Source organism: Lemur catta, chromosome 1, assembly GCF_020740605.2.
Source record: "Lemur catta isolate mLemCat1 chromosome 1, mLemCat1.pri, whole genome shotgun sequence".
In the NCBI taxonomy this organism is placed as follows: Eukaryota; Metazoa; Chordata; class Mammalia; order Primates; family Lemuridae; genus Lemur; species Lemur catta.
In genome coordinates this window covers 219,825,404-219,851,396 of record NC_059128.1, presented here as the reverse complement: position 1 = coordinate 219,851,396, position 25,993 = coordinate 219,825,404, and the positions used below count along the sequence as shown (strand labels likewise).

The following is a 25,993-nucleotide window of genomic DNA, read 5'->3' as shown; positions in this document are numbered from 1 at the left end:
AACCCTCACATAAACTATACACTTTGGGTGATAATGTGTCAATGTGGGTTCATCAGTTGTAACAAATGTACCTCTCTGGTGTGGGATGTTGACAGTGAGGGAAGTACGTAGAAGTGGTAGAGATGGGGGATATATGTGAATTCTCTCTACTTCCTGCTCAATTTTGCCGGGGACCTAAAACTTCTCTTTAAAAACCTCTATTAAAAATGACAACTCAGTGTTCAAGCATTTTATTAAATCAGATAAGAAATCTTCACATTGTTGCACGTACCAGCATGTTTATAATTATGACTTATCACTGTTTACAAAGATATAGCTAAGCAGTAGGTTGGCCAAGTCTAAAATTTCAAGAACAATCAAAGAGTAAACACAGTAAAGGTCATGCAAGTTCTAGGATAGAAAATCATGACAGAGCTCACACATCTTATCCTGTACCTTCAAAATGCACATGATACCTTTAACCAGAACAGTTCTGAACACTAGCGGGTTGTCACTAGTCAGACACACATTTTATTCAGGAACATCAAACCTGTTACCACTTACTGGTTGTTTGATTGGAAGTAACTCAACCCTAACCATAGAAAAGGGGTTTGGGAAGAGATTTACTGCTGTAAAATGTATGCCCTTTATTCATATTACACCTTGAAGTCACTGAGCTTTCATAAAAGTATGTATGCATGATACCCAACCCAAGCCAGAAATCCTTAGCTATGACCTTCTCACTTAGCTACACTAAGTATCAGTCCAAGATAAAGCACTGCAGAGTAAAGAGACTGAGTACTGAAACTATTCAGTGAAGCTGCAATAGTCTAGGACGGTCTACTGTAACTTAGGTAAGTGATACTGAGTTTAAGAACTTTAAAAGACCCTGTGGACTTTTTCTTAGGTGGCAGTTTTGAACTGCCCCATGACAAAAACAGCTGATTATCAGTTTTACAATGATGGCTGACTAGAAAATAAAGTCTTTAACTCATGTATCTTCAAATTTATTTGTTCATATCTACATTTAACTTGTAACCACCACACACTAATGGACAGGCAGACATGATCAAAGATTTTTTTGCAAGTTCACCTCCCCACACCCTTCACTCCCCCCTCCCCCCAAGCCTCCTATACAAGTTCCCCCTGCTTTAAGCCAAAAGGTCAATTCTGGATTAAAACATGCCTGAACTAAGTTTATAGGAGATAACATGGAAATAAGGGGATAAAGTTAAATTCATCTGTCAACAGCAAACATCATAAATGTATGCCACTGTCCCACTAAACAAAAGACCTGGAGAAACCACAATGACAACAAAACATCCACATTAACTTTTAAAAAAAAAATCTTGAAGGAAGTAATTTGATTTTACAGTGGTTTAATTTACTCACCAAATGTTTAATGACCATAAATGTTTCTGCAACTAAAACTAAAAGATAGAGAATTACAGGAAGTTGGGAATACATGTTAGATACTAACGATCTTCAAGCTTTGAAGATGTCATTGCAAGAAGAAAATTATGGGAAACACTGTTCCCGATAATTACATACACCCTTAGTGTAACATATGGAGATCACTGTCTCCGATATAGACACTGTGGTAGGCAAAAACTACCTTGTTCTTTATACATTATGGAAGACACTGCTCCCGATAATGTGTTAGGTTTTTGACAAAGGTACTGGAAATTTTGCAAAACTGGAATTAAAGTTGCACCTTAGAAAACTGAGCTATAAAATTTTGCATGAGTACCACCGCAGCCTTAAGTGACATTTATTTATAACTTGGTCTCAATTCAATGCATTTAGGAGAACTATCATTTTCATCTGGTCAGCTAAATAGAAGTCTAACTTGATTAGCAACCCCTAATTAAATTTAGTTTTTCTCCAGTACTTAGCTTTATAATTTTATTTGGCTTGCGGCTGTTTTCTAAAACCCTCAAGTGTTGACCATAAATGCAAAACTTCCAGTATCTGTTGGGTTTTATTAGCAGATGCTGCTTTTATTAAAAAAAAAACGACAGTATAACTGTCATAATTATGGAAGGCACTGCTTCCGATAATTATATTCTATTTAAAAAACACCATTTATAGTGAACTCTGTCACTGATAAATAAACAATAAATATCTCAGTGCCAAAATGACAGCTTTCCCAAAAGAGTAACACTTTGGCCAAAATTTGGCAGTGTGTTCTTTAAAGTCTGACAAACTGAGTCTGAAATTAAACACCTGAAACTGGTTCTCTTTCAGAACACTTTGGAAAAAACAACAAAAAACTAAACAAAGGCTTCTGGGGCAGGGAACAGAGGAAAAGAAGATATACTAAGTCTTTGGCTTCTGGTCTCCTCTTTTCATAAATAAAATTGAGGTGAATTCATTAAGGCCTTGCTCCTGCAATAAATAGTTGACCTTCATTTTATCCAGCAGAAGGACCTCTATTTCAGACCTCACCTCTTCTGAAAGTTAACTGTTTCATTCAGGAATGCAGAAACCAGCTAAATCCTTATAGAAAAGAATATATCTCATTTGGAGCATAAGGTCTTACAACCTGGTATCTCCTATCTGGCATTAAATGAGGATGGAGGATCACACTAAGCCACTACTTTTAACCTTCAGCAGATACCACCTTCTTCCTCCCACAAAAGATATCAGCTCATGTACTTAGGATTTAGAGTAATAGTTCACATAACTGGTTCTGATGTTTTCAAAACTATAACAGGAAAGAGGCAGTTACCATTACAAAGCACTTAAAATACTAGAGATAATCAAAGAAAATATTCTATCATGAACATTTTTTAAGTGGTTATTCACTTTAACTTGAAGTGCAGGTACCTACCCTGTATTAAAAGCTGCTGCCTAAAGACATCTAGTAGTACCAAGATGATCGGGTAGAATTTTAACATTAGGTTTTGTAGCCCTACTGAAATTTTAACATAACCAGCACAAGTCTAGAAACCAGACTGCCCTGCTCTTTTTATGTAAGTTATCAGTATCACATTTAAAACTCATTATCAATGTCCCAAATGTCACCAGAGAGGGCATTTGCAGCTCCCTGAATAGTCCAAGTAGCTAGAGCCAACTGGTTTCTTAACAGTGTTTCATTAAAAGCACCCTTATTTTCCTGACGCAGCTTCAAGTTCTCTATTAAAGCTGACAGAGTGTGAGGGCCGGAGCCCCAGAAGATATGTCGGAAAGGATAATCTTGTGGGGATACATAGGGCGAGAGGAAGTTGTATTCCACCTATGAAAACAAAATATACAAGACAAGCTTACACAGTGCTATGACTTTTGTCATACATAATCCAACAGTTGTTCTCACTTCAAATGTTAAAATTCCCTGAATTTAAGAATGCTGAGAACCAGACTATCAATCTTTTAAGGTTAAAATTCTAAAGTAAGTCAATTCCTTTGTAAAAGTGAACTGCAATTATATTCAGATTTTGGCTGCAGTATATATATGCAAGGTTCACAAGTCTCACTAGTCTTCTTTCAGGTAGACTAGGATAATGAGATTAAGGCCTGAATCAGACAACAGAAATAGAAAATGACAGCAAAAAATCTTTAATGATCTCTTCTAAAAAATATTTCTAAAGCTGAAAAAAATTACTACTATGTCAAATGTCTCTATTTTCAGTTTAGGTACAGTGGGTTTAGATCTTCGTAAGAGTTAAAAATCTGTGCTTAATTCTTAAAGCAGCAAAGGAGTATAGGCTCCTAGAATCCACTTTGTAGAAATGTAAGATTTACCAATTAAAAATTTAACATACTTTAGTTCCCCTTTTTCTAAGAGTTTACTTACTTTCATGATACGATCATTGATTTCCCTCAGGACAAATCTGTCTGTTTTCTCAGCATTCTGGAAATCTGTTGTTAGTCTGGAAGTAGCACGAAAAAAGTCTCCACGAGCAGAATACAGCCACTGTAGATTCAGGCCCATCTCCTGAAACAGAAACACATTAAATTCACTATTATTAGCAGTTATATTTCTAAGCATGTTGTTTTACATATCTTTCTAATTTATGTGTGGCAACAGAGGAGATTCTAATAAAAAGATATGACTCACAGATAAACTCAAGACTCAGAAAGCTAGACTTTGGCACCTTATACAAGAGGTTCCAAGCACTATAAACTATGGTAATACACACATATTTGAACCCAGCAGACAGTTACAATTATCCATTCTTAGCCTAAGAAAACCATCCTCATCAAGAAATTTAACATAATTTAATTAGGAAAAGTATATAATCCTATGTAAGTACATTGTTTCCAGTTCAATTTCGCTATGGGGGAAAACCTCAAACATTTTTGGTTCAATATACTTCAGACTCTAGTTATTTCCATCTGGCAATAACCAGAATATCTTCTGAACAGTTAACAACTCGTTTTAAGGAAAGATGTTGATTTAGTTATTAGTGATTTACTTCAATTAAGAGATTTGTTAAACAACTCCTACTATCATAAAACCAGCTGGAAACCACTTACTAACATTAGTTTAGTTTAACTGAATGTTTGAATACTAGACGAACAGGATCAATACTAAATACGATTGTAACTACTGGCTATGTTCTCTTTCCATCCATGTCATGTCCAAAAGGCATACAGCCCAAACTCATAGAGATCTTTGTATCCTATTCATGCATTGCCTGGAATAAATGAATGACAGAAAACCTAACAGCTCTAGATTCTGAAATATTTGCTGTGATCTATCTTAGATAACCCACAGCCTCCCAACTTCTCTTTTAAATGAGTTACAAATTCTAAGCAACATTATACCTCAGTTCACTTTAAAATGTACTTTGGCTACCAATCATATATATCCTTCCTTGGGAACAGCTAAACATCACACTTCAAAAGGCTTGATAGTTCAGCAATAAGAAGATAATTTCAATTAGTGCTCACCTTTATGCTTGCTCCGAATTGGTTCAGTTCCCTCACAACTGAAAGCATTTTGTTGTTATACATCTCATAGTCCAGGTTCAATTCAACATCATGGGTAAGTTTAATCATGAACTGACCAGCTACTTCTGCTGCCACTCGTGCCATTTTGTTCAAAAGAGGAACATTCTCAATTAGTATCTTATAGGTATCCTTGGTTGTGCCCAAATAAGGATAATCTGTGTCCTGGAAAACAAAGGTAGGCAATTGTACTCATGTGGGTTACAAGAGCAGAAGCCTCACATTCTGGCTTCACCATCAAGGTAATAGTAACTGCAATTCTTCCCTTGCTTCTAATATATTACCCTAAATTTTTCTCATATTTACCAATTTAGGAAGACATCATTTTTGCTACTTTCAGAGGAAGTATCTACTCTACACCTAGGATGACTACTTTCTTCCAGGTTGTACAGAATCCCTGTTCTATCGCATCATATACCCTGAATAGATTTCTAACCAAATTCCTTGAGGCTGTATTCCTCGTCTTCTCACTAGGAAGCTTGGCCCATATTAACGGGAAAAGATAACATGCATGAAATATACTTTCAATATAAAGTGCTACTCTTAGACTAAAACTTACCTTCTTCCTAATCATGGAGCACTCAGTCCATTCATGTTACCTTTCTAACAAGAATGATGCTCTACCTTTATTAGACAACTACTTCTTACTCTAGTTTCCCTACCATTGTCCTAGGTGATAATCTCATTGATAATCCTTTGGTTTGACCTAAATTCATTACTTTCAGACTGTACGTTTTTCAATTACTGAACCTGTTACACAGCACTTGCTAGGTTTTGAAATTTCAAACTATATTTTGAAGTTTTTCAAAAACATTACTTCTGAAGATCAACAGAAATTATCCATAAATTCCTTCAACCATAAGACGTGACACCCAGTTCTTCCTAATGAACTAAATAGACATTGGGACTAGCTATTTCAACATCATGCATATTGCTGCTGTAGGAAATTTGGTCTCAGAGTTGATATAAGATCTAAGATATGTGAAAGTCGTCAAAATCAGAATGGAGTCCTTCATGTTAAACAAACAAACAAACAAAAACCCTGGCCAGGTGTGGTGGTTCATGCCTGTAATCCTAGCACTTTGAGATCAGTCTGGCCAACATCGTGAGACCCTGTCCCCATAAAAAATTTAAAAATTAGCCAGACATGGTGGTGAGTGCCTGTGGTCCCAGCTACTCAGGAGGCTAAGACAGGAGGATTGCTTCAGCCCAGGAGTTCAAGGTTGTAGTAAGCTATGATTGCACAACTGCATTCCAGCCTGGACAACAGAGTGAGACCCTGTATCTTTAATAAAAAGAAAACAAAACCCTTATAAATAGAGCTAGGGAAGGTTGTGTGAAGAGAGGGTTCTCACACTTAATACACCTAATAACAAAACTATCACAAAAGACTTCATAAAAACCACAACTTCACACAATGGCTGTTGCAATCTTACACAAAGAGATATATTTGTGATGACATCTGTCCAGAAACTGCCTGTCCAACCCCAGACAGATGTTCCCCTTGTTGTTGACCTTAGTAACAAAGAATAATTATCTCAAAACAATTATGTAATATTTCTTCATTTTTCCTTTAAAAACCTTTGTTTTCCCTTGTCTTCCTGAATATGCCCATAGTTTACTATGGCACTCATATTCCCATTGCAATGCCCCATTACTAAATAAAGATCATTTTCTTTTGGAGAGCCTCTCTGTTTGCTATTTAGGTTGACAGATACAACGCTTTGGAGTTCAGACTTACCTCAGAAAAACAGAAAGAAACTGCTGGGATTCCAGAATACGCAAGGAAAGGGAAAGCAGCATTGTCAAAAGAGAGTTTCTCACTGCAAGGAAAGAGAACGTGTCTTTAGAAAGTTTTCTAAAGACCAGAATGGGCCGGGCGTGGTGGCTCACGCCTGTAATCCTAGCACTCTGGGAGGCCAAGGCGGGTGGATTGCTCGAGGTCAGGAGTTCGAGACCAGCCTGAGCAAGAGCGAGACCCCGTCTCTACTAAAAATAGGAAGAAATTATATGGCCAACTAAAAATCTATATAGAAAAAATTAGCCGGGCATAGTGGCACATGCCTGTAGTCCCAGCTACTCAGGAGGCTGAGGCAGTAGGATCGTTTAAGCTGAGGAGTCTGAGGTTGCTGTGAGCTAGGCTGACGCCACGGCACTCATTCTAACCTGGGCAACAAAGTGAGACTGTCTCAAAAATAAATAAATAAATAAAGACTAGAATGTGCTACCATGCAACTCTCCCCTTCCCCCAAATAAATTCTTAAATTGAATCTCTGTAGGTATAGGTAAGCTCACTGCAAGGTTAGGTTTAGAACTCTAGCTAACACAGTCGGTGCTGCTGGGCAATTCTGCTTTTCTATTAGCTTGTTCATTCACCTTTCTAAACTTACACTTTGTTGATCCAGTTGCTGTCCTGATATAGAGGCAGCCCAGTAAGTGGATGTTTCACCTGTAAAATAAGAAATTTACCATTAAAACTAACCTTTCTGAACTTTGCTATTCAGGCTAGTCACTAACATGTTTCTCTCTACAAACATTTATAAAAACATTAAACTTCTATACATTTCTTTAAGACAGTTAAAACAAATTTCTTAAGTTATTACTACAAAGCTCATGCTGTCAGTTCCTATAGTTATGGTGAGAAAAATGTCTTCCTTCTTAATGACATTTTAAAGGTGGCTTAACCACAATTTTAAAAGCCCTCTCTAGCCTTCATGATATGCCTATCTGTTTTTGGTTTCTTCTTTCTAGCACATTTTATGCTGTCAGCCTAACTGGCAAACACATTACTCTCTTGTCTGAGATCCTATAATAATCCCTAGTACCCCATGGGATCAAAGCCAAGAGCTATCTGACCTTTGTTCTTCTCCAACTTTAATCAGTCCAATATATAGCATCTAATCCCATTAGGCAAATACTCTATTTCACAGGTTCCTCCCTCATTCAAAACTATGATCATTCACATGTCTGTTTTACTTAATGAATGTTTCATCTGGCCTTCTTATTTAAGTCTTAGGTGTAGTTCAGGTTCCCTTAGATCTTCCTTAACATTGTGACTCATATACAATCCCCTTATAGGTACCTACACTACAGCTCAGGCCTCATGGCATTTTGCTGTATTTTCCTAAATAGACTACATTCTTTGAGATTGGAGCCCTTCATACACCACCTCCCTCACCTCACATGGTTCAACAGGTTAGGGACCAAAAAGCGAAGAGTATGACTTAAATAATGCTGCTATAGAATTTATTCTAAATTCCTGCTACTGCTTACTGATAATGGTTTAAATATCAATGTTTTTCATCTTACGTAAATTCAACAAAAAATTAAGTTACATATTTTTTTATAATTAGGTATACACTCACATCTTTCATTGTTTTCTCAATAAGAGTATACAACAGTGGGCTGGCAGAAACCTTGAAGTTTTTGGTACCTGCAAAGAAATTATTTTAATGTCCCATCTCCAGTCAAGTAATTTTCACATTGCTATTTCTACAACTAAAAGTACTTGACAAATAGGAAGACAGTAACCTAGATCATTGGCCGTATACAACAATTAACCCATTAATAAAGTAGACAAGTGTAATTTAAGAGTCAAGTACTTTGGTAACTTTGCTAACTCTAACTCGACTCAATTGAGGCTCTTATTCCTTGAGTTTTCATACTTTAATCTTAGTGACTTTTAGGCAATTTTAGGTTCACAGCAAAATTAAGAGGAAGGTACAGTGGTAACCCATATATCCTATCCTCTGCCCCAACACATGCATAGCCTCCCCATTATCAACATTAGTTGATTTTTTCTTTTTTTAAGCTTTTTTGTTTACCCAGGTTAAGGCAGTCATCTGCTAGCAAGAGTAAGATTGCTTTACTCAGTACATTCTGCTGCAGAGGTAAAACAGGGAAATTACTAACCTAATGAACATTTAGTTCAATTGTAACACTTTCCTTTTTCTTCCCAATTTAAGATGTTTTGCTACTCTCAGTTCATCTGTCAGCTACATGTGCACTTTAAATAACATGCAAACTCTTTTAGAAACCACTACTCCAGACAAGGCAATCTGCACCCATTCTTTAACCTGATGGACTATTCAAGAGAAAGCTAGGAATCTTTCGATCTGGTTATGATCAATGTAAACTGTAAAAAAACAATAGCAAGTTCTGCTTTATAAAGTTTTTTTCCCACTGTTTTTTAAGTAGTTTGCCTAAATTCATAAACAGCTAATGAAAAGGATACTTACCAAGTACAGCTTTGTCCAAATTAATGTAAGTGAAAGCTTTTAAATGCAAGGAGGAAAGGTATCCCTAGAAGAAAAAATAATAAAGTATTAATATGCATCAATTTGTTTATTTATTTATCAGAGAGTAGCTATTAAAAGGGATGCATTTTGAAACCTGGATTCTATTGAGACTAAATATGCAAAGGCAAAACTGGGCATGGTGGCTCGTGCCTATAATCCCAGCACTTTGGGAGGCTGAGGCAAGAGGATCGCTTGAGCCCATGAGTTTGGGGTTGCAGTGAGCTATGATCACACCACTGCACTCCAACCTGGGCAACAGAGCCAGACCCTGTCTCTAAAAAAAAAAAAAAAAAAGAGTATGGTTTCTGTTTAAACCAATACAAGTTCAGGTGCCCATTCTGGGAATTGATGATACGTAAGTAATACCTCTAGCCACTCAGTGGCACCAACAGCTCCAAAGTCTCCAGCGCTCCAACTGGCAAAGACAATGCTTCTGCTGGGTTTAAACCCATCTGAAACAGAACAAAAAGTTAGCTTTACCCTGGGAAAGGTTATAAGCAGGCAGCTGACTTAAGATGAATCAGAATAGCATCTAATTCAACATAGCAGATCCAAAAATATTTCCTTTTCTTTTGAAACCCCACGTGAAAGAATAAAGGAATAGGAATAAATCTTTAAAGTAATTTCCAAAGAACAAGGTAAGAACTGCAAGTAAGATTTCAAGTACTTCGTAGGGGGAATAGCTTATGGGTAGTCACCCTTTTACAAGTCCATTCTTTGAGTCCCTAACTTCAGGACCAACAAATATTTGAAATCACAGTGTAAGCATGATATGTATCTTCTTTGAGAACAATCTGCTTAGAGGTAAGTTACTTAAAACACTGAATTATTTAAAACAATTATGTAACAGAATAAACATTCACAAATTAAAGTTATGGGAAGTTTGCAGAGAAATTATGTTTGTGACAGCTCCTTTTGGAGCTACATGTACCACTGCCCTCCGCCCCACCCACTTTCCTGGGTATGTATTTTTCCCCATTAATGTACTTTGTATAAAATGTAAGCACTGCAACTTACTCTTTGACCCCAAAGTTTCAAGAACATGATGTGGGTTTGCATGTTTGTATAGGTGCGTGCAGACGAGTAGCAAGTACCATGAGAGAAAGACTTGAAAGTAAACAGAACAAAATTATAATAGTTGTTAGGCCTCAGAACATAAGTATAGAGGTATGCCACTGCTTTCAAATACACACCTCAGGGACTATGTTAGATTTGCTGTATCATTCTGGATATATCAAACTAAGAACTGGGGTTCAATATAACACTTTCTCAAAGAAATTGATTTCTAGTGCAGCAAAGACACTTCATGGAAAGCTGTTTCAAAGTCAAAAGGCAATTACAACAAAGGACTGCCTTGTATTTAAGAACTAAGAGTCTAGCCTAAGAACTGTAAGATAGCAACAGTGAGTAAAGTATATGATAACATCTAGAACTATATGTAGCACATAAATAATCAACTTGTACTCTACCTTTTAAGACCATATCTGAAAATATCTGGGCAAGTTTCAACAGGAGAGTTGTTCCTACACTGGACTTTGCAGCTCCAGGACCCCAGGCATCCCTCTGGGCCCCTACTATAATATAGCGATCTTTAAAAAAAAAAAAAAAAAAAAGATAACTTATACAATCAGCTTTCAAACTTTTTCTAGAATAAGTAGGTTAGTAGAAGGATAAAGTATTGTATATGTATTAAGGATAAAAGAGCCTTACTTCAGAGATCTTTAATTAAAGGACTCTAGGAATTAAAAATTCACATGACGATATTAATTTTTTCCCTTTATTGGTATTGCTGTTTTTTCTATGCTGTCAATTAAATTTACTCACTGACTACTTACATTTGAGCTCGCTAACTGCTTAATAAGCAACTTAAAGTCCAAAAGGTTTTATTAATAAATGATATGACTGCTTGACTGCATTTAAAATAGTCTAATCAGGGATTGGCAAACCATACCTTGCATGCCCATTCACTATGCATTGTTTATGCCTGTTTTCAGGTTAGAATAGCAGAATTGAATAGTTGCAGAGCCTGTATAGCCCACAAAATGTCTATTATCTGTCCCCTTAAGAAATTTGCTTACTGCTGGTCTAGTGGTCAATAACTTAAAATAGATTTGCTAGTCATAATGGTCAATTTTTAACAAGTCAATTTTCTAGGGCCTTATAACCTCCCAATATAGCTGACGTTTAAACAGTTCAATTTAGGACAGACAAGATTTAGCATTTCACAAAACCAAGCCAAGCAAGCGTTCCTACACTTCCTCCTTCTCTAGCCACATCCTTAAGAATAGCAAGGGAAAGAGAAAAACAGAACAAAAACAAAGGTCTTTACCCGGCTCTACAAAGCCTTTAATAACTCCAAAGATGTTAAGAATTCTTGTCTCTTTCAGCATATTGTTCACAGTGAGCTTCACATTCTTATTTTGTGAGGATCGCAGCTTACAAGAAGAGTCTGTGTTCCAATCAATAGGACAATCTCCTTCCATATATCTAGAAGTAGAAAACAGGCATCAGAGTTGAGTTATTGTTTATATCCCCTAGTTTACAAAATCAGTCCTATTTTCTGTCCAATGAAGTTCTAGGTTAAAAAGACAAACAAAAACATACGAAATTTACTCCCTACGAACATATGAAATGGTCACCACATTTGTGTCTTACTTTGACTTATAGGCAGTCATTTGAAAACCATGAGTTACTTCCCAGTTTAAAGAATTTTTAAAAATTTCTCTACCTATCCTCATCCAATGAATGCCTTTCTACCAGACACGCAGCTATAGTTAACATTTGAAATACATACCAAAATGGACTCACGATGAAGATCTTATATATGAAAGTTCATTAATATATTTTCATGTCTCCCAACCCTTTCCACTAACAAGGGTAATGTACATTCTTATCTCGGTTATAAAAAAAAATTCCTGTGCTACTGGTAGTTAGATATCTTGCCCTATCTAATTCTTCATGTCATGTGTTATCCAACAATGCCTGCTCCAAAGGGACTTACTTACATGAATACAGGTCAAATTATTACCTCCTACCATACAGTACTACCACAAGAAGTACTCAAGGATAAGATAGGGGGCTGGTGTGACAGTCTGGGAAAGACTTGCAGGTGATGCGTGTAATTACCTGATTTTAAGTTTGGTATGAGTCAATAGAATCACCTATTGCAAATGCCTCTGAGCATTATTAATAGTCATTATTAATAGTATTTCATGAAACCTTTATATGTAAATGATCTTCATCTGAGATCAACCACTCTTTGAGTTGAAGAAACAGGATCAGAGGGGTTAGCATAACTTGTTCTATGTCACACAGCAAATAAATACTTGCATAGAGTCTGAAACTAGATCTCCATCCTACAATAATGCAAAGTGGGAAATATGTCCACATCAAGATAAAAATTGATGTGTACTCTAATCGAACTGGGTTCTACTTTTAAAGTGTGATACTAATACACTAGGAAAGATATCCAGAAGAACTAATCATGGCTATAAAGCATCTGGAAACTGTCAAGAGAAGTGAGGATATTCACTTTTTAGACAAGGTAACTGGAATCATTGTATGTTGCTAAAAAGAAAACCCAGAACAAATGAGTGTTATAGCTGAAAAGATTTCAGTTCAACATGAATTGTAACAGAATTTCCCCAATAACTGAATGGGTTGCCACAGGCAACAACTGCTTCATCACAAGAAGTACTGAAGCAGCAGCGACGCCAGGAATATCGCACAAGGAATTCACTGGGTAAATTGTATAAGGACTTCTGAGTTTATAAATCAAATATCCATCATTAATATCACTCTATGGAGAAATTTTTTCATTGTTATCTATACCAAGTTAACAGATAACCATCATCCCTCGAATTCCCACATGTGCCAATTGTTTTAACATTTCATCAAACCAACGTATTATCATTCTTCCCTAATCATAAAATCTCACCCTGCAAGACAGTTTTCAAATAAGAACTTACTCAAACAGCTTTTCTGCATATGCTCTGGAAATTGTTTGGACAGGTATGTTAGGCAATCCTGATGACTGAGATGGTGGAAATTGAGTGTGATTGAATGAAGGGAATCCAGGGGTGTAGGGATCACCTGTTCCCAGATGAGCCTAGTAAAACAAAAGGGTAATTAGCTCTATCAGGCACTTACTCAAAAAGTTCCCTAAAAGATTCAGATGTGGTGTAAGGATATATAGCCCAAGCTTTGTTTAGCAGGTTCAGGTCCCAAAAGTCTGAGTAACTCTATAATATGTGACTCTTGTTTTTATTCAAGCCACTACTGATAAAGTACTTTTAGTAACAATTATAAGGCCTCAAAGTTAATGTAATCCTAATTACATTAACTGCTAAAACTCTCTAAGAAAAAGTGTATTTAATGAAGGCACAGTTCAATTTCTACTAATATAGATGAATCCAGTAACAATTTGGAGAACTCAAAAAATCATTTACTCAAGAAATGAAACTCACATGTCCAAAAAATGGAACATCTGCATCAACAATGGGAAATTTAGTCTGGTCCATGTATATCAAGACACCAATTGCATTTAAGCTTTCAGCATTCGCCACCTAAAGAAAAACAGAAAGCTCAGAAAATGAAGACCTGATCATACAAAATGAGAAGAATACATACTTTACCTTATGCTAAAGGACAATGGTTACAGAGGACTAGAATAATAATCTCAAATGTTTCAAACAGATTATACATTTAGAAAATGAATATTTCCCTTAAAACTAACTCTTTAATTAAGGAGAGTATGGATAACAAAAATAATGAACACTTATCCAAATGACTATCTTTTTGATATGTTCCAGTCTAGTCCCTTGGGTAGGTTTGGCTTTTAATTTTCCTTTTTATAAAACACACTTATAAGTGAATTCTGTATATACATAAAATTGGGTTGCACAGACACAATTTAAACTACTTTAAGCATTTCTTATTACTTCATTTTCACTGAAAGACAATGGCTGCAAAATAGTACAAGTGGATATGTCATAATTTTGATGTTACCTGTGACTTTAGGTAAGTGGAACTTATTTGTTGAGGACTGTCAATAAATTTATCATCAGGTATGAGAGTTTGACAGACAGTTTTCAAAATGTAAGAAAATTAATAAGAAATATCATTTAACTGAAGAATAAGACACCAATGGACTTCCTATACCCACCTTTTCTGCAAATGTGATTTTCCCTGCTCTAACAATCACTAAAGATCCATTCACAGGAGAGTTTAAATCCTTAAAGTCTTTTTTAGTGCCAAAATTAGCATGGATCAGTTTACCCTAGAACAAAGACATGAGATTTAATAAGCATTATGGTTACCAGAACAACTCCAGAATCTAAGACAGAAGAGTATTACAGATCAAACCTGAGAGGAAACCAAAAGAGGGGAAAAAAGGGGGCCAAGGCCTAAAAAATATATGAGAATTCTGAAGTCAAAACTTTAGAACTTTCATTGTTTCTCGGCCTTTTGGCTGAGATCAATTGCAAAACTTTAGAACTGTAGGTCAGAGTTAATAGAGTGAATTCAAGATTTTAGGCCTCCTATATTCATGTGTCTCATTATCCCATGCTGCCTTTCATCTAAAGGGTATTTTACATTGCTTCAGATATTTCTGGGAAAGAAAAAGGGAAACAAGATTTGTTAAACAGAGGCATATGTAGGGCTAGTCATGGCAGCACCAATTACATGAAGTTTCCATGCCCAAACCTCAGACAATTGAGGACATACATAGGAATAGGTTCTAACTGAAAGGTCTGATAATAAAACTGTCCAAAACTTGTTAAACACCATTATTTAGGTTATTAAGTATGAAATGTCCGATTTCCTTAAGTACTAAGTTTGACAAGTTGACATCTCTAACATTTTACTTTGACACTTATTTTATTTTTGTGAAGGTACACCCTCATTCTTTCAAACTCATGGTTTGGCTTGTGATTATCTTTCAAATATTTTAAAGAGCAATTTTTGTGAAACCATGAATAAGTCAAAAATTCATGTTATTTTTTAATATAAGTTCTATCATAGAACCAATGCATGCAGACAGCTTGAAAGATCAACGAAGTGTTTGAGAAGGAAGGAGCTAATGAACACACAGTATGGCAGAGATGGTTTGAGAAGTTCTGTTCTAGTGATTTTAATCTTGAAAATGAGCCACCTGGGCAACCTGAGACCAAGGTGGATAATGATGAGCTAAAAGCTGTAGTGGAAGTGAATCCATCTCAACCTATGCGTGAATTAGCAGCAAGGTTTGACATTACTATTCCAACAATATTGGACCATTTGAAACAAATGGGCAAGGTAAAGAAGCTGGATAGATGGGTTCTGCATGAATTAAACAAGCATCAGAAGAGAAATCATCTGGAAACTGGCCTTTCTTTGCTGTCATGACATATAGGCAAACCATTTCTACACCATATTGTTACATGTGATGAAAAATGAATTCTTTTTAACAATCACAAGTATTCAGCACAATGGTTGGATAAAGATGAAGTGCCAAAACTGAATATTCATCAAAAAAAAAAAAAATGGTGTCTATGTAGTGGTCCAGCGCTGGTATTATCCCACTATGGCTTCATGAAACCTGGACCATCAATTACAGCAGATGTGTACTGCAGCCAATTGGATGAAATGATGAGGATACTTGTGATTAAGCAGCCGAGACTGGTCAACAGAGACAGGCCAATCCTCTTGCAAGACCACAAGACCACATGTCGCAAAAAACAATGCTGCTCAAATTACAGAGGCTGAACTTGGAAACTCTCTGTCATCCACCATATTCACCAGACCTTGCACCAACTGACTACCACTTCTTCCAGGTTTTAGACCACTTCTTTCAAGGAAAAATATTCAGTCTCAACAAGCTGTGGAAAATGCCTTTCGTGACTTTATCCCCACTCGCTCTTCAGGCTTCTTTGCTGCTGGCATAAACAAGCTATCGTTAAGAAGGCAAAACTGTGTGGATAGTTTAGGTGCATACTTTTTTTTTTTTTTTTTTTTTTTTTGAGACAGAGTGTCACTTTGTTGCCCAGGCTAGAGTGAGTGCCGTGGCATCAGCCTAGCTCACAGCAACCTCAAACTCCTGGGCTTAAGCGATCCTACTGCCTCAGCCTCCCTAGTAGCTGGGACTACAGGCATGAGCCACCATGCCCGGCTAATTTTTTTGTATATATATTTTTTAGTTGGCCAGATAATTTCTTTCTATTTTTAGTAGAGACGGGGTCTCACTCTTGCTCAGGCTGGTCTCGAACTCCTGACCTCGAGCGATCCACCCGCCTCGGCCTCCCAGAGCTAGGATTACAGGCGTGAGCCACCGCGCCCGGCTAGGTGCATACTTTGATTAATTGTACTGCTTCTTGTTTTGAGATATAATAAACTACACTTTTGATTTGAAATTGAACATTTCATATTTAATGACCTATGACAATAAAATGACTCATATAAATCAACTTTTAGATGTTTAGATGTCAGAAGGTTCCTAAACTCCAATATATTAGAGTTCAGATGAACAACCATAAACTGACATTAACGACCAAGTAGCTAGCTGCATATAGAAAGCTTGCAGATGAACTATAACCCTTCAATGTTCTTTAATAGAACAATCTACTCATCTCCAACTCCTGGCTTCTAGGTAGCCAAGGAAAGTGACACAGCACAAGTAATCAGGAAGGCAGAGAATAACTATAAAACTTCATCTGGTTCAGAAGGTACCCAGAAGATATACCTGACATACAAATATATGGTTTTAAACCTTAAACACCAGCCAAGATGGATATTGAGATCTGTTTACACATAAGGGGGAATCTGATAAATGTGTTCATTTACAAACACTACCATATGTCAAGCACTGTCCAAAGCTCTGAGACATGACAGAAAGGAAGCGAATCCCTGACTTTTTACGTAGCTCACATCCTAGCGGAAACAAAGGAATGGATAACGTCAGGTGCTATTAAGTTCTACGAAGGAAAATAAAGTAGGATGAGGGGAAAGTGATTACAGGGAAGACATTTTTGATAAAATAATTAAAGAAACCCTCCCAATAAGGTAATGCTGGAGAAGAGACTTGCACAATGTAAGGAAACAAGCCACGTCGATATTTAGGGGATGAATGGTTCAGGCAGAGGGAAGGACAAGTTTTATAAAGGCCTTAAGGTGGGAGTATACTTGAGTTTGAGTGTCTGAAGAACAGCAAGAAAGTCAGAGTGGGCAGAGCAGAGTGAATGAAGGAGGTAAGTTGTTTAGGGCCTTGCAAACCAACATGAGGACTTTGCATTTTATTTTGACTGTGGCACTGGAGGGTTGACAACAAAAATATCTCATGATTAGTTCCATTTTACAAGTAAATTCACACGGTAATTCCTAAGAACAGTAAAGATAATGAGTTTTTGAGTTCCCTATTTAACAGGGAAGAGATGCACTGTTTTGTCTTACTTACAGTAACTGTTGTAGCCTTACTATATGCCACATAACCCTCAGGATTGTTCATCGTGAATACCAAGGTGCCATTCAGATCCGTTACAGTCACAGAGTTTTGAGCACTGCTAAAAAAGATGAAGTTAAAATAAACTAAGGCCATTCTTAGGAAAAAAATTAAGTAGCTTTAATACATTTAGCATTAGACTTACCTTATTTGGCTTGAGGAAATTTAGCTCTAAATCTTAACCTTGATTATTATTTTGAAAGTCTTTGCCACATTTAGCACATCTGAAAGTAGCTACTTCTATAAAATAAGTTTACCATCTTTCAACATACCTGCCTTTGACCTGAATCTTAATGAAATGTTCATCACGCCAGACTTTGTTAAGTTTAAATTCACTGAATTGATCTTCAACATAAAATGCAAGATTTTCATCTTTTTGAGATCCAGCCTCACGAGGGACATATGAATTTTCATTTAGCAGCCTGGAGGAAAAAAATCTCTTTTTAAATGAACTTAAGTTTAATTTAAAATAAATATTTAACTGAAGGATCAAGCAAATTATTTCAATAGCATAATTCAATATTATCCCTCATAGTTAAGATAAATGAACTGTGACCCAAAACTTCAGGATTGACCAGATAGAGAAAAACTTAGAAAAAAAATTATTCCCAAAATCTTAAGTAACTTCAGACTTGTTAAAACCTCTTTATCCACCATAAAGCATTCTTCCATGCACCCCATCCTAACACTATATATCTGTTGAGGGTAGTTTTAGGGGAACTAAGTAGGTTCCAGGAGATGCACTATAAGCAAAATGAAAGATAGTACTACTGTTGGTGAAGTGAAGATGTACAGCTTCAATTTTTACCTACTTTTAAGCATTCTGAACCCCAAAAACTGCTCCTTGTTCTGATCTACCATGGCTCTTTCTAAATGGACTAACCATATTATAGGTCTTTGATTTTGTGTGTGTGTGTGTATGTGTACTATACTCTCATTTTATCTATAATGCCTATCATAGAGTATACACAAAAATATTCACTAGATTAGGTAAAAACGCCAAGATTCCCCTTTTCTTTTTTTGGCAGATAGATTGGATAAAGGGCTTTCTTTATGAAGGAATTTAAAGAGTTAAATAAGGAAGTTTACGTGTAACATAAGAAGGAAGGGGAGGAGGAAGAAAGGAAGGAGGAAAGAAGAAAAGGAAGGAAGGAGGAAGGAGGGAGAGAGACGAAGGAAGAGAAGAAGAAAGAAAAACTAAGAATTATAGTCCCATTGCAATGGTAGGAAGCTGGTAAAAGGGAAAAGATGAATTTGTTCTTTACGCAGAAACATGTGTCCATGGAAGATATTAAAAATCTAAGGACAGAAACCTTAAGGACATTTCTCGGAGTATGGGTTAATGGCCGAAAATCCACAGAAATCAAAGAATACTCTTCCCCACAGATTTGACAAGAAAACAAACAAACAAAAAAGAAATCCAAGGAATACTAGAGATACATCAAGTCAGGAAGTCAAGTTAGTCGTGATGTAGAAGATGAAGGTTACTGATGCTGTTGTGGACAGGAGCAGAGCCCAGCATGACATTATAAAAGGTTAAGTTTGAAAATCAGAGCAGAAGAAAGTCTGATAGCAAGCAATAAGCTACAAAGAACCAGATGGCTAAAACATCAAGGACCTGTGAATTTTTTCTTTCTTTTTTTTTTTTTAAGGAAAAGGAGAGCCAGTGACGCAATGGGTAATGCGTCTGACTACGGATCTAGGTTCAACTACTGGCTGGCTCAGTCCTCTTAAAAAAATAAATAAATAAATAAATAAGAAGGAAAAGGAGAATCCCCAGTTCTTCCCTTTTTCCCCACTAGCAGTTTCAATTCTTTACTGACCCCACCCCCTTTAGCTAAACATGGAAATCTCCCCTCCCTACTCTAAAAAGCCTTTCCTCAAGACCGTCATCCTTGTTCTGTTTCACTATACCTAATAATTAGTAAGTATTTGTTTAGATATTGAGGTTGAACTTGTGAAGTTGCTCAAGCTTACTTGATGGTGCTGGTGAACTCTGTGGTATCCAGTTTCTCTGACAATTTTGTTTTGAGGTCTGCCCAATATAAGCGAGAAGGTATTCTAGGGAAGTCCTCTTCTGGCTCCTCCATCTCTGGAGACTCTGTTCCTGCCAGTCTCTCACACTCATCTTTTGGTTCTACACCTTTACAATAGCCCAAGTAGCCAATCATAAATCCTAAAGACAAAAGGTTTCAAAGCTGAACTCACAGAATTTCATTTATAATCTATCCTGCAGGGATTGATATTTTCAGCTAAGCCTTGAAAATACTGTTTTCTTTTTTCCCCCCAAGACAGGGACTCACTCTGTACCCCAGGCTGGAGTGCAGGTGCATAATCATAGCTCACTGCAGCCTCCAACTCCTGGGCTCAAGCAATCCTCTTGCCTCAGCCGCCTGAGCAGCTGGGACTACACAAGCATGCAACCACATCTGGATAATTTTTAAAATTTTTGTAGAGAAGGGGTGTCTCGCTATGTTGACCATGCAGGTCTTGAACTCCTGGCCTTAAGCGTCCTACCTACTTCAGTCACCCAAAGTGCAGAGATTACAGGTATGAGCCACACTGCACCCAGCCCAAAATAGTGGTTTTAACCAAATTCTAAGTAGTCTGACAGTAAATAATGCATCCCAATTTTGTACATTTTAAGCCATTTAATCCAAAAAATTATATAATAACTTTATTCCAAACAGGTACTTGTCCAAAGCATAGGGAACTTTTCTTCCCAGAAGCCCTCCTTGAAATCTTAGACTGAACTTCTTTTTTTTTTTTTGAGACAGTCTCGCTCTGTTGCCCAGGCTAGAGTGAGTGGCGTCAGCCTAGCTCACAGCAACCTCAAACTCCTGGGCTCAAGCGATCCTTCTGCCTCAGCCTCCCGAGTAGCTGGGACTACAGGCATGAGCCACCATGCCCGGCTAATTTTTTCTATATATATTTTTAGTTGGCCAGATAATTTCTTTCTATTTTTAGTAGAGATGGGATCTCACTCTTGCTCAGGCTGGTCTCAAACTCCTGATCTCCAGCGATCCACCAGCCTCGGCCTCCCAGAGTGCCAGGATTACAGGCGTGAGCCACCGCGCCCGGCCTTTAGACTGAGCTTCTATGCTACAAAGATCCTGCGCATATTTCTAGGATAATATTTGTATATCATATTGAAATGATTCATGTGTCTTTCTTCTTCCACCAACTAAATTCAATGGCAGGTATAGAACCTTAGTCATGATTGTATTCCTAGTGATATTTAAAAAGGTATAAAATATCTGCTGAGCTGAAATAACAGACTTCCCAGAGTTTATAAGGAACACTTAAGTTTTGAATGGTCATGCTTACCAATGAAGAAAAAGAGGATTACAGCAATGATTGCACAGATATTTCCATTAAACCTTTTTGGTTTTCTGACATCAGGCTTTATGTTATTGTCAGCATTTTCTTCTTCATCTGCAGCTAGTTTCATCTCCACATGACTGCTATCGCCATCTACTTGACGAGCCAGACTAAATCGGGTGTATGACAATGGTTCTCCACCAAACTGAGATTTTTGAGGAGAAAGAAAAAGAAAGAAAAGAAAGCATTACGAAGGACAAGAAAAGAATATTTGCAAAAAGTTCTGTCAGGTACTATACTGGGCCATTACTATGACTTGCTATATATTCTTGGGGAAAAGAAGTTCCCCTTTCAAACCAACATTCTTCCCTGTGCCCAGTTCAGTTAATGGCAGATGAGGGCTAGACTACACACTGGTCTTCACCTCACTCAGCATTTCTGTTTTGTATGTCTCCTACTAGATATTTTGATCAGTGCTTTATTTAGTTCATCTTATCTTCTTAGCTGTCCCCCTTCATTACACCCAAACTACCCTGAAACTGCTTAAAATATTTTCCATAATTAACCCTACCCAATCTAAATATACCCTTCCTTTGTAAGATCTGTTATGCCTCAAGACTAACAGTTCAAATATAAATGAATACCTGGGATAGCTTTGGGTATTACTTTATTTTTACTGGGTGAAAGTCATGCTTGTATATTTCACATTCTTGTAGTCACAGAAATACAACTGAAAATATCTTACCAAGTTAGACAGTGCTGATCTGGCTTGATCCATCATTTTGAACTGCCACACAGAAAGACCTAGCATTAGAATAGAGAATTAATTATGAAAGATACCACTATATCAGATTACTAGGGGTTTTTCATTACCAGGCTAGATTGATTATTATATACCAAATTTACTATTAAATATATTATCACCTTTCTAGAAAAGATCTTTAACCAAAATATTTAGTTTACATGACAACTAAATGTAGTGTGATCCTTGATTGGATCCTGAATTGAGGTGAGGTGAGGTAGCAATGGGGATAGCTATGAAAGACAGAAACTCTGTCTCAAAAATAAATAAATAAATAAAAATCAATCCCAAAGCTTTAATGGCCACAGTCAATATGCAATAGATCACATTCTTGGAAGCACAATCTCTTGCCCTTTCTGGTAAAAAGTGTTTATCACTACCCCTGCACCAGAACAGGACAAACCCAATCGCTAGAGCCAGAACTAAAAGGCCCCACCCTGAACCAATTTTAATCACCCTTTTCTAGGAAAAAACAGCTTTCAAGTGTAACACTCATCTGAATCAGCCATTCCTCAAGTTTTCTAGTTTTAAATTAATTTTTGGCCAGGCAAGGTGGCTCATTCCTGTTATCCTAGCACTCTGGGAGGCCTAGGAGGGAGGATTGCTTGAGCTCAGGAGTTTAAGAACAGCCTGAGCAAGAAGGAGACCCCGCCTCTATTAAAAACAGAAAAAATTAGCCAGGCGCTATGCACGCCTATAGTCCCAGACACTCAGGAGGCTGAGGCAGGAGGATCACTTGAGCCCAGGAGTTTGAGGTTGCAGTGAGCTATGATGATGCCACAGCACTCCTAGACAGGGCAACAAGATTAAGACTCTGTCTCAAAAAAAAAAATAATAATAATAATTTTAAGGCTAAAGTGATAATACATTTAAATAAATGATCTAAATAAAGTATCTAAATAAATGTGATTGAGTGCAAGTTTGCAGAAACAGGTAGATATTAATACAACATGCAATAATGATTATGTCTAACTAAAATCTAAGTATGCTTTTTACTAAGAAAACATCTTATTCATATGTCAACCCCCAGACCCAAATTTAGACTATAACATAAGTCAAATCAGAGAAAAAAAATTGTGATCTAGGCAATTTCCATTTTAACCTCATTTAGCTCCACATCCATGTGAACCACAATAGCTCTATGACAGCCATAAAAATTACTTCTGAAATGTGAGTCATTTTTTCAAAATGACCTCACACACAGTAAAGAAGCTTTTTATTTAAAAGAGCCCCTTAATAAATTTTCTTCCAACTGAAATCACTCTACTTTATATGCTCTAAAAGCATGGGAGAAACTTTTCATATCAGTTATAATACCAGCCTGTCTATAAACGTGTTGTTCTGTTAAATATTTACCACAACTAAAAGCCAAACAACTCTTAAGATAAATACTATAGAAGAGGCCTGGTGCAGTGGATCATCCCTACAAATCCCAGCATTTTAGGAGGCCAAGGAGGGAGGATCACTTGAGCCCCAGGAGTTCAAGACCAGCCTGGGCAACATAGTGAAACCCTGTTTCCACAAAAAAAAAAAAAAAAAAAAAATTTTTTTTAATTAGCCAGGCATGGTGGCACATGCCTTATAGTCCTAGTTACTTAGGAAGCTGAGGTGGGAGGATCACTTGAGCCCAGGCGGAGCCATGATCATGTCAAGGCACTCCAGCCCCAGAGACAGAGCTAGACACAGTCTCAAAACAAACAAACACAAAATGAAAACCTTGGACCTGGAATCTTTTCCCATCCCTGCCACTATTCTGGTTTATCCTGAAGTCCTGAAGCCATTGGGCAAAGCTTGAGTAGTAGGGAAATTTTTTAAGAAGTGAAAAACTTGATAAGGTTTATCTCATAGAGCTGCAAGATCTAAAGCTAACTGGCTGTAGGTATTATGCAAACTATTTCCCTAGACAACTATGCATCTGCCAGGTGAAAAAGAAAAGATTACATGAACCCACAAAACTTCTGCAGGGTCCTCAGAACTCATATTTGTATATACCCAGAATGACTTGACAAGAGACGGTCAGAATCTCCCTTAGCTTTAAGAGTCTAACCTTATGGACCTAAAATGAAAGGGCAGGGGAAGAAATCAAAGAAAGCAAGCAGAATCTTCATTCCCATACAGCTTTGTAAAATGAAACTGCCCATCTTTAAGGTCAGGACCACTTGAAGTCACTGCAGTTTATTTATGTAGTGTTCATCGGGGCTCAGACAGAAGGCACCTACACAGAAGAGTTCCAAAAGCCCAAAGACGGTTATTTTAAAGTACTCTCGTTGTCTGATTCAGGTTTAGTTGGGAACCTTGCTCCATTACTGGTAAGTACACTATCAGAGGCAAATAAATGCCTCGCCTTAGGGCAAAGTCAGCCACACTGCTCTTCTCTATCTCCAATAATCTTCAACATAGGCTAGGTTAACAGCCACCATTACTTGACAAGAATATCCCGTGGAAGAAAACTTAAACGGTCCTATGCTATATGTAACCTTCTGATATCAATGACAAATTTTTAAACTCTATTTTTTTGTGAAGCATCTTACAATCTAAAACCAAGAAAAAAACCCCAGCAGGGCCTACAAGTACTCTAGAACAGGGGTCCCCAACCTACAGTGAGTTGTATAATTATTTTGTGATACATTACAATGTAATAATAATAGAAATGAAGTGCATAATAAATGTAATGCACTTGAATCATCCCAAAACCATCCTCCCCCGCCCTCGTCAGTAGAAGAATTATCTTCCATGAAAACGGTCCCTGGTGCCAAAAAGGGCACCTAAATTTAGTTTTCACAGTAGGTAATTTATGGAAATCAGCTTAAATGCCTTTGTCAATGAGGTCAAATTCCCCAGCTCAGAGACAACTACATCAAGCATCTAGTATTCCAAACTCATATGTAAGCTCAGATAAAGCCACCAAGGAGCCAAATGCTTCTGTAACAGCACAGTTAGTTTCCACTTTAATCTTATTACAAAAAAAAAAAAAAAGGAAAAAGCAGCAGGAATCAAGTCCCCTTGGATAAGTGAAGTACCCAAGGTCACTACAATGCGCAGAGGTAACATTTTAACCGAAAAAAGCTAACTCACAAAATACTATTTTCCTATGCTTAAAGAACTGTCCAAGTGACAGTGACACACCCGGCCTCAACGGTGTTTATCAGTACAGTGCAGACTTTAGACCATACAGCTAACTTCCAAATATCTTTTACAAATAAGTCTTAATTCTATCGGCTCCTATCCTGTAGCAAGAACTGCTAGCAAAACTCTTAACGTGAACACCTGCGGAATTGAGTCGGCCTCTGCCTTGGGCAAACAGAATCCACACACAAGCCCAACAGGCAGAGCCTAGCCAGAAAGATCGGGTTGTACCGGAGTTCACATGTACCGTTTACAGAAATCCTCATCTAAATGCCCGCAACTCGTAACCCAATCGGGGACAGCTCTGTCCTTTCAGCAGTGAGACCAGGGCCCGCCCGGGCGCCGAGCAAGAGAAGGGCTGCCAGCCCAAGGTCACCCATGCACCCCTCCAGTCGTTCCTTGGGGCGACATCCGGGACCAGCCACGTGCTCGGGCGCGGGCCAGTGCTGCCGCAGCGTGGCCGCCCCAGCGCTGGGAGCCCGCAGCCTAGGGCCGGCCCAGGAGGGCCTGCGGCTTTCAAGGGCGAGCTAGGGAGGAACAGAGGTGGCCGGGGGCATGAGGAGCCGAGAGAAGAATGGTGGGGCGGAGAGCGAAGGTGGGGTACACCTCATTTCGCCCAGAGAGCCCTACTAGAGAAGCCATCCCCCCTCCGCGACCAAGGCGGGCACAGGAAGGCAATCCAAGAGAAGGCAAGGGACGCCCCTCTCCCCACAGCAGCCCCAGCCCCGGCACCTGCAGCCCTATTCGCGCCGCCGCAGCCCCTTCCCCACTGGCTCGAGGGCCCCGCTCCATCCCGCGCGCGCCGCCCGGAGCCGCCGCAGCCTCCCCGCTCCCCGTGCGGCTCCCAAGGCTGCTGGACAGCACCGAGGTGACCGCCCGAACCAGCCCCGCCGACTGAGGGGAGGACGTGAGGGTCGATTGAGCTCCGGCAGCGGCGCGTCACTCACACAGGCACCCCCTTGGTCCGCCACCGTAGAGGCCACCACCCGCGATCCCAACGCTCTCTCCGGATGGCCACCCCCCAACCGGCGGTTTATA

General features: G+C 38.1%; 1 protein-coding gene across 3 annotated transcripts; it reads right to left on the bottom strand.

Moving 5' to 3' along the window:
• Positions 1-214: 214 nt before the first annotated feature.
• On the bottom strand, positions 215-25,993 carry TFRC (transferrin receptor). 3 transcript variants are annotated; one of them, XM_045540046.1, is made up of 19 exons: positions 25,903-25,993; positions 21,773-21,831; positions 21,034-21,232; positions 19,684-19,882; positions 17,979-18,128; positions 17,662-17,767; positions 14,395-14,508; positions 13,697-13,795; positions 13,199-13,338; positions 11,560-11,717; positions 10,700-10,819; positions 9,597-9,682; positions 9,171-9,234; positions 8,298-8,365; positions 7,323-7,381; positions 6,674-6,755; positions 4,876-5,097; positions 3,776-3,916; positions 215-3,217 (listed from the first exon to the last, which is right to left on the bottom strand). In XM_045540046.1, the coding sequence occupies exons 2-19, from the start codon at positions 21,806-21,808 to the stop codon at positions 2,975-2,977; spliced, it is 2,286 nt and encodes a 761-aa protein (XP_045396002.1). In that variant the 5' UTR covers positions 21,809-21,831; positions 25,903-25,993; the 3' UTR covers positions 215-2,974. The 3 variants fall into 3 exon arrangements, with proteins under 3 accessions (XP_045396002.1, XP_045396003.1, XP_045396000.1); XM_045540047.1 differs by having other exon boundaries at positions 17,662-17,764; XM_045540044.1 differs by having other exon boundaries at positions 21,773-21,814; positions 25,903-25,935.

What these genes read in the sequence shown, in the direction of transcription:
- TFRC (XM_045540046.1), bottom strand. Translation starts at nt 21,808, where the DNA reads ATGATGGATCAAGCCAGATCAGCACTGTCTAACTTG. An exon ending in GATCAGCACTGTCTAACTTG is followed by an intron (nt 21,233 to 21,772) that starts GTAAGATATTTT and finishes CAAAAATCTCAG; the next exon opens with TTTGGTGGAGAACCATTGTC. An exon ending in GAGTTCACCAGCACCATCAA is followed by an intron (nt 18,129 to 19,683) that starts GTAAGCTTGAGC and finishes TTTTTCCTCCAG; the next exon opens with GCTGCTAAATGAAAATTCAT.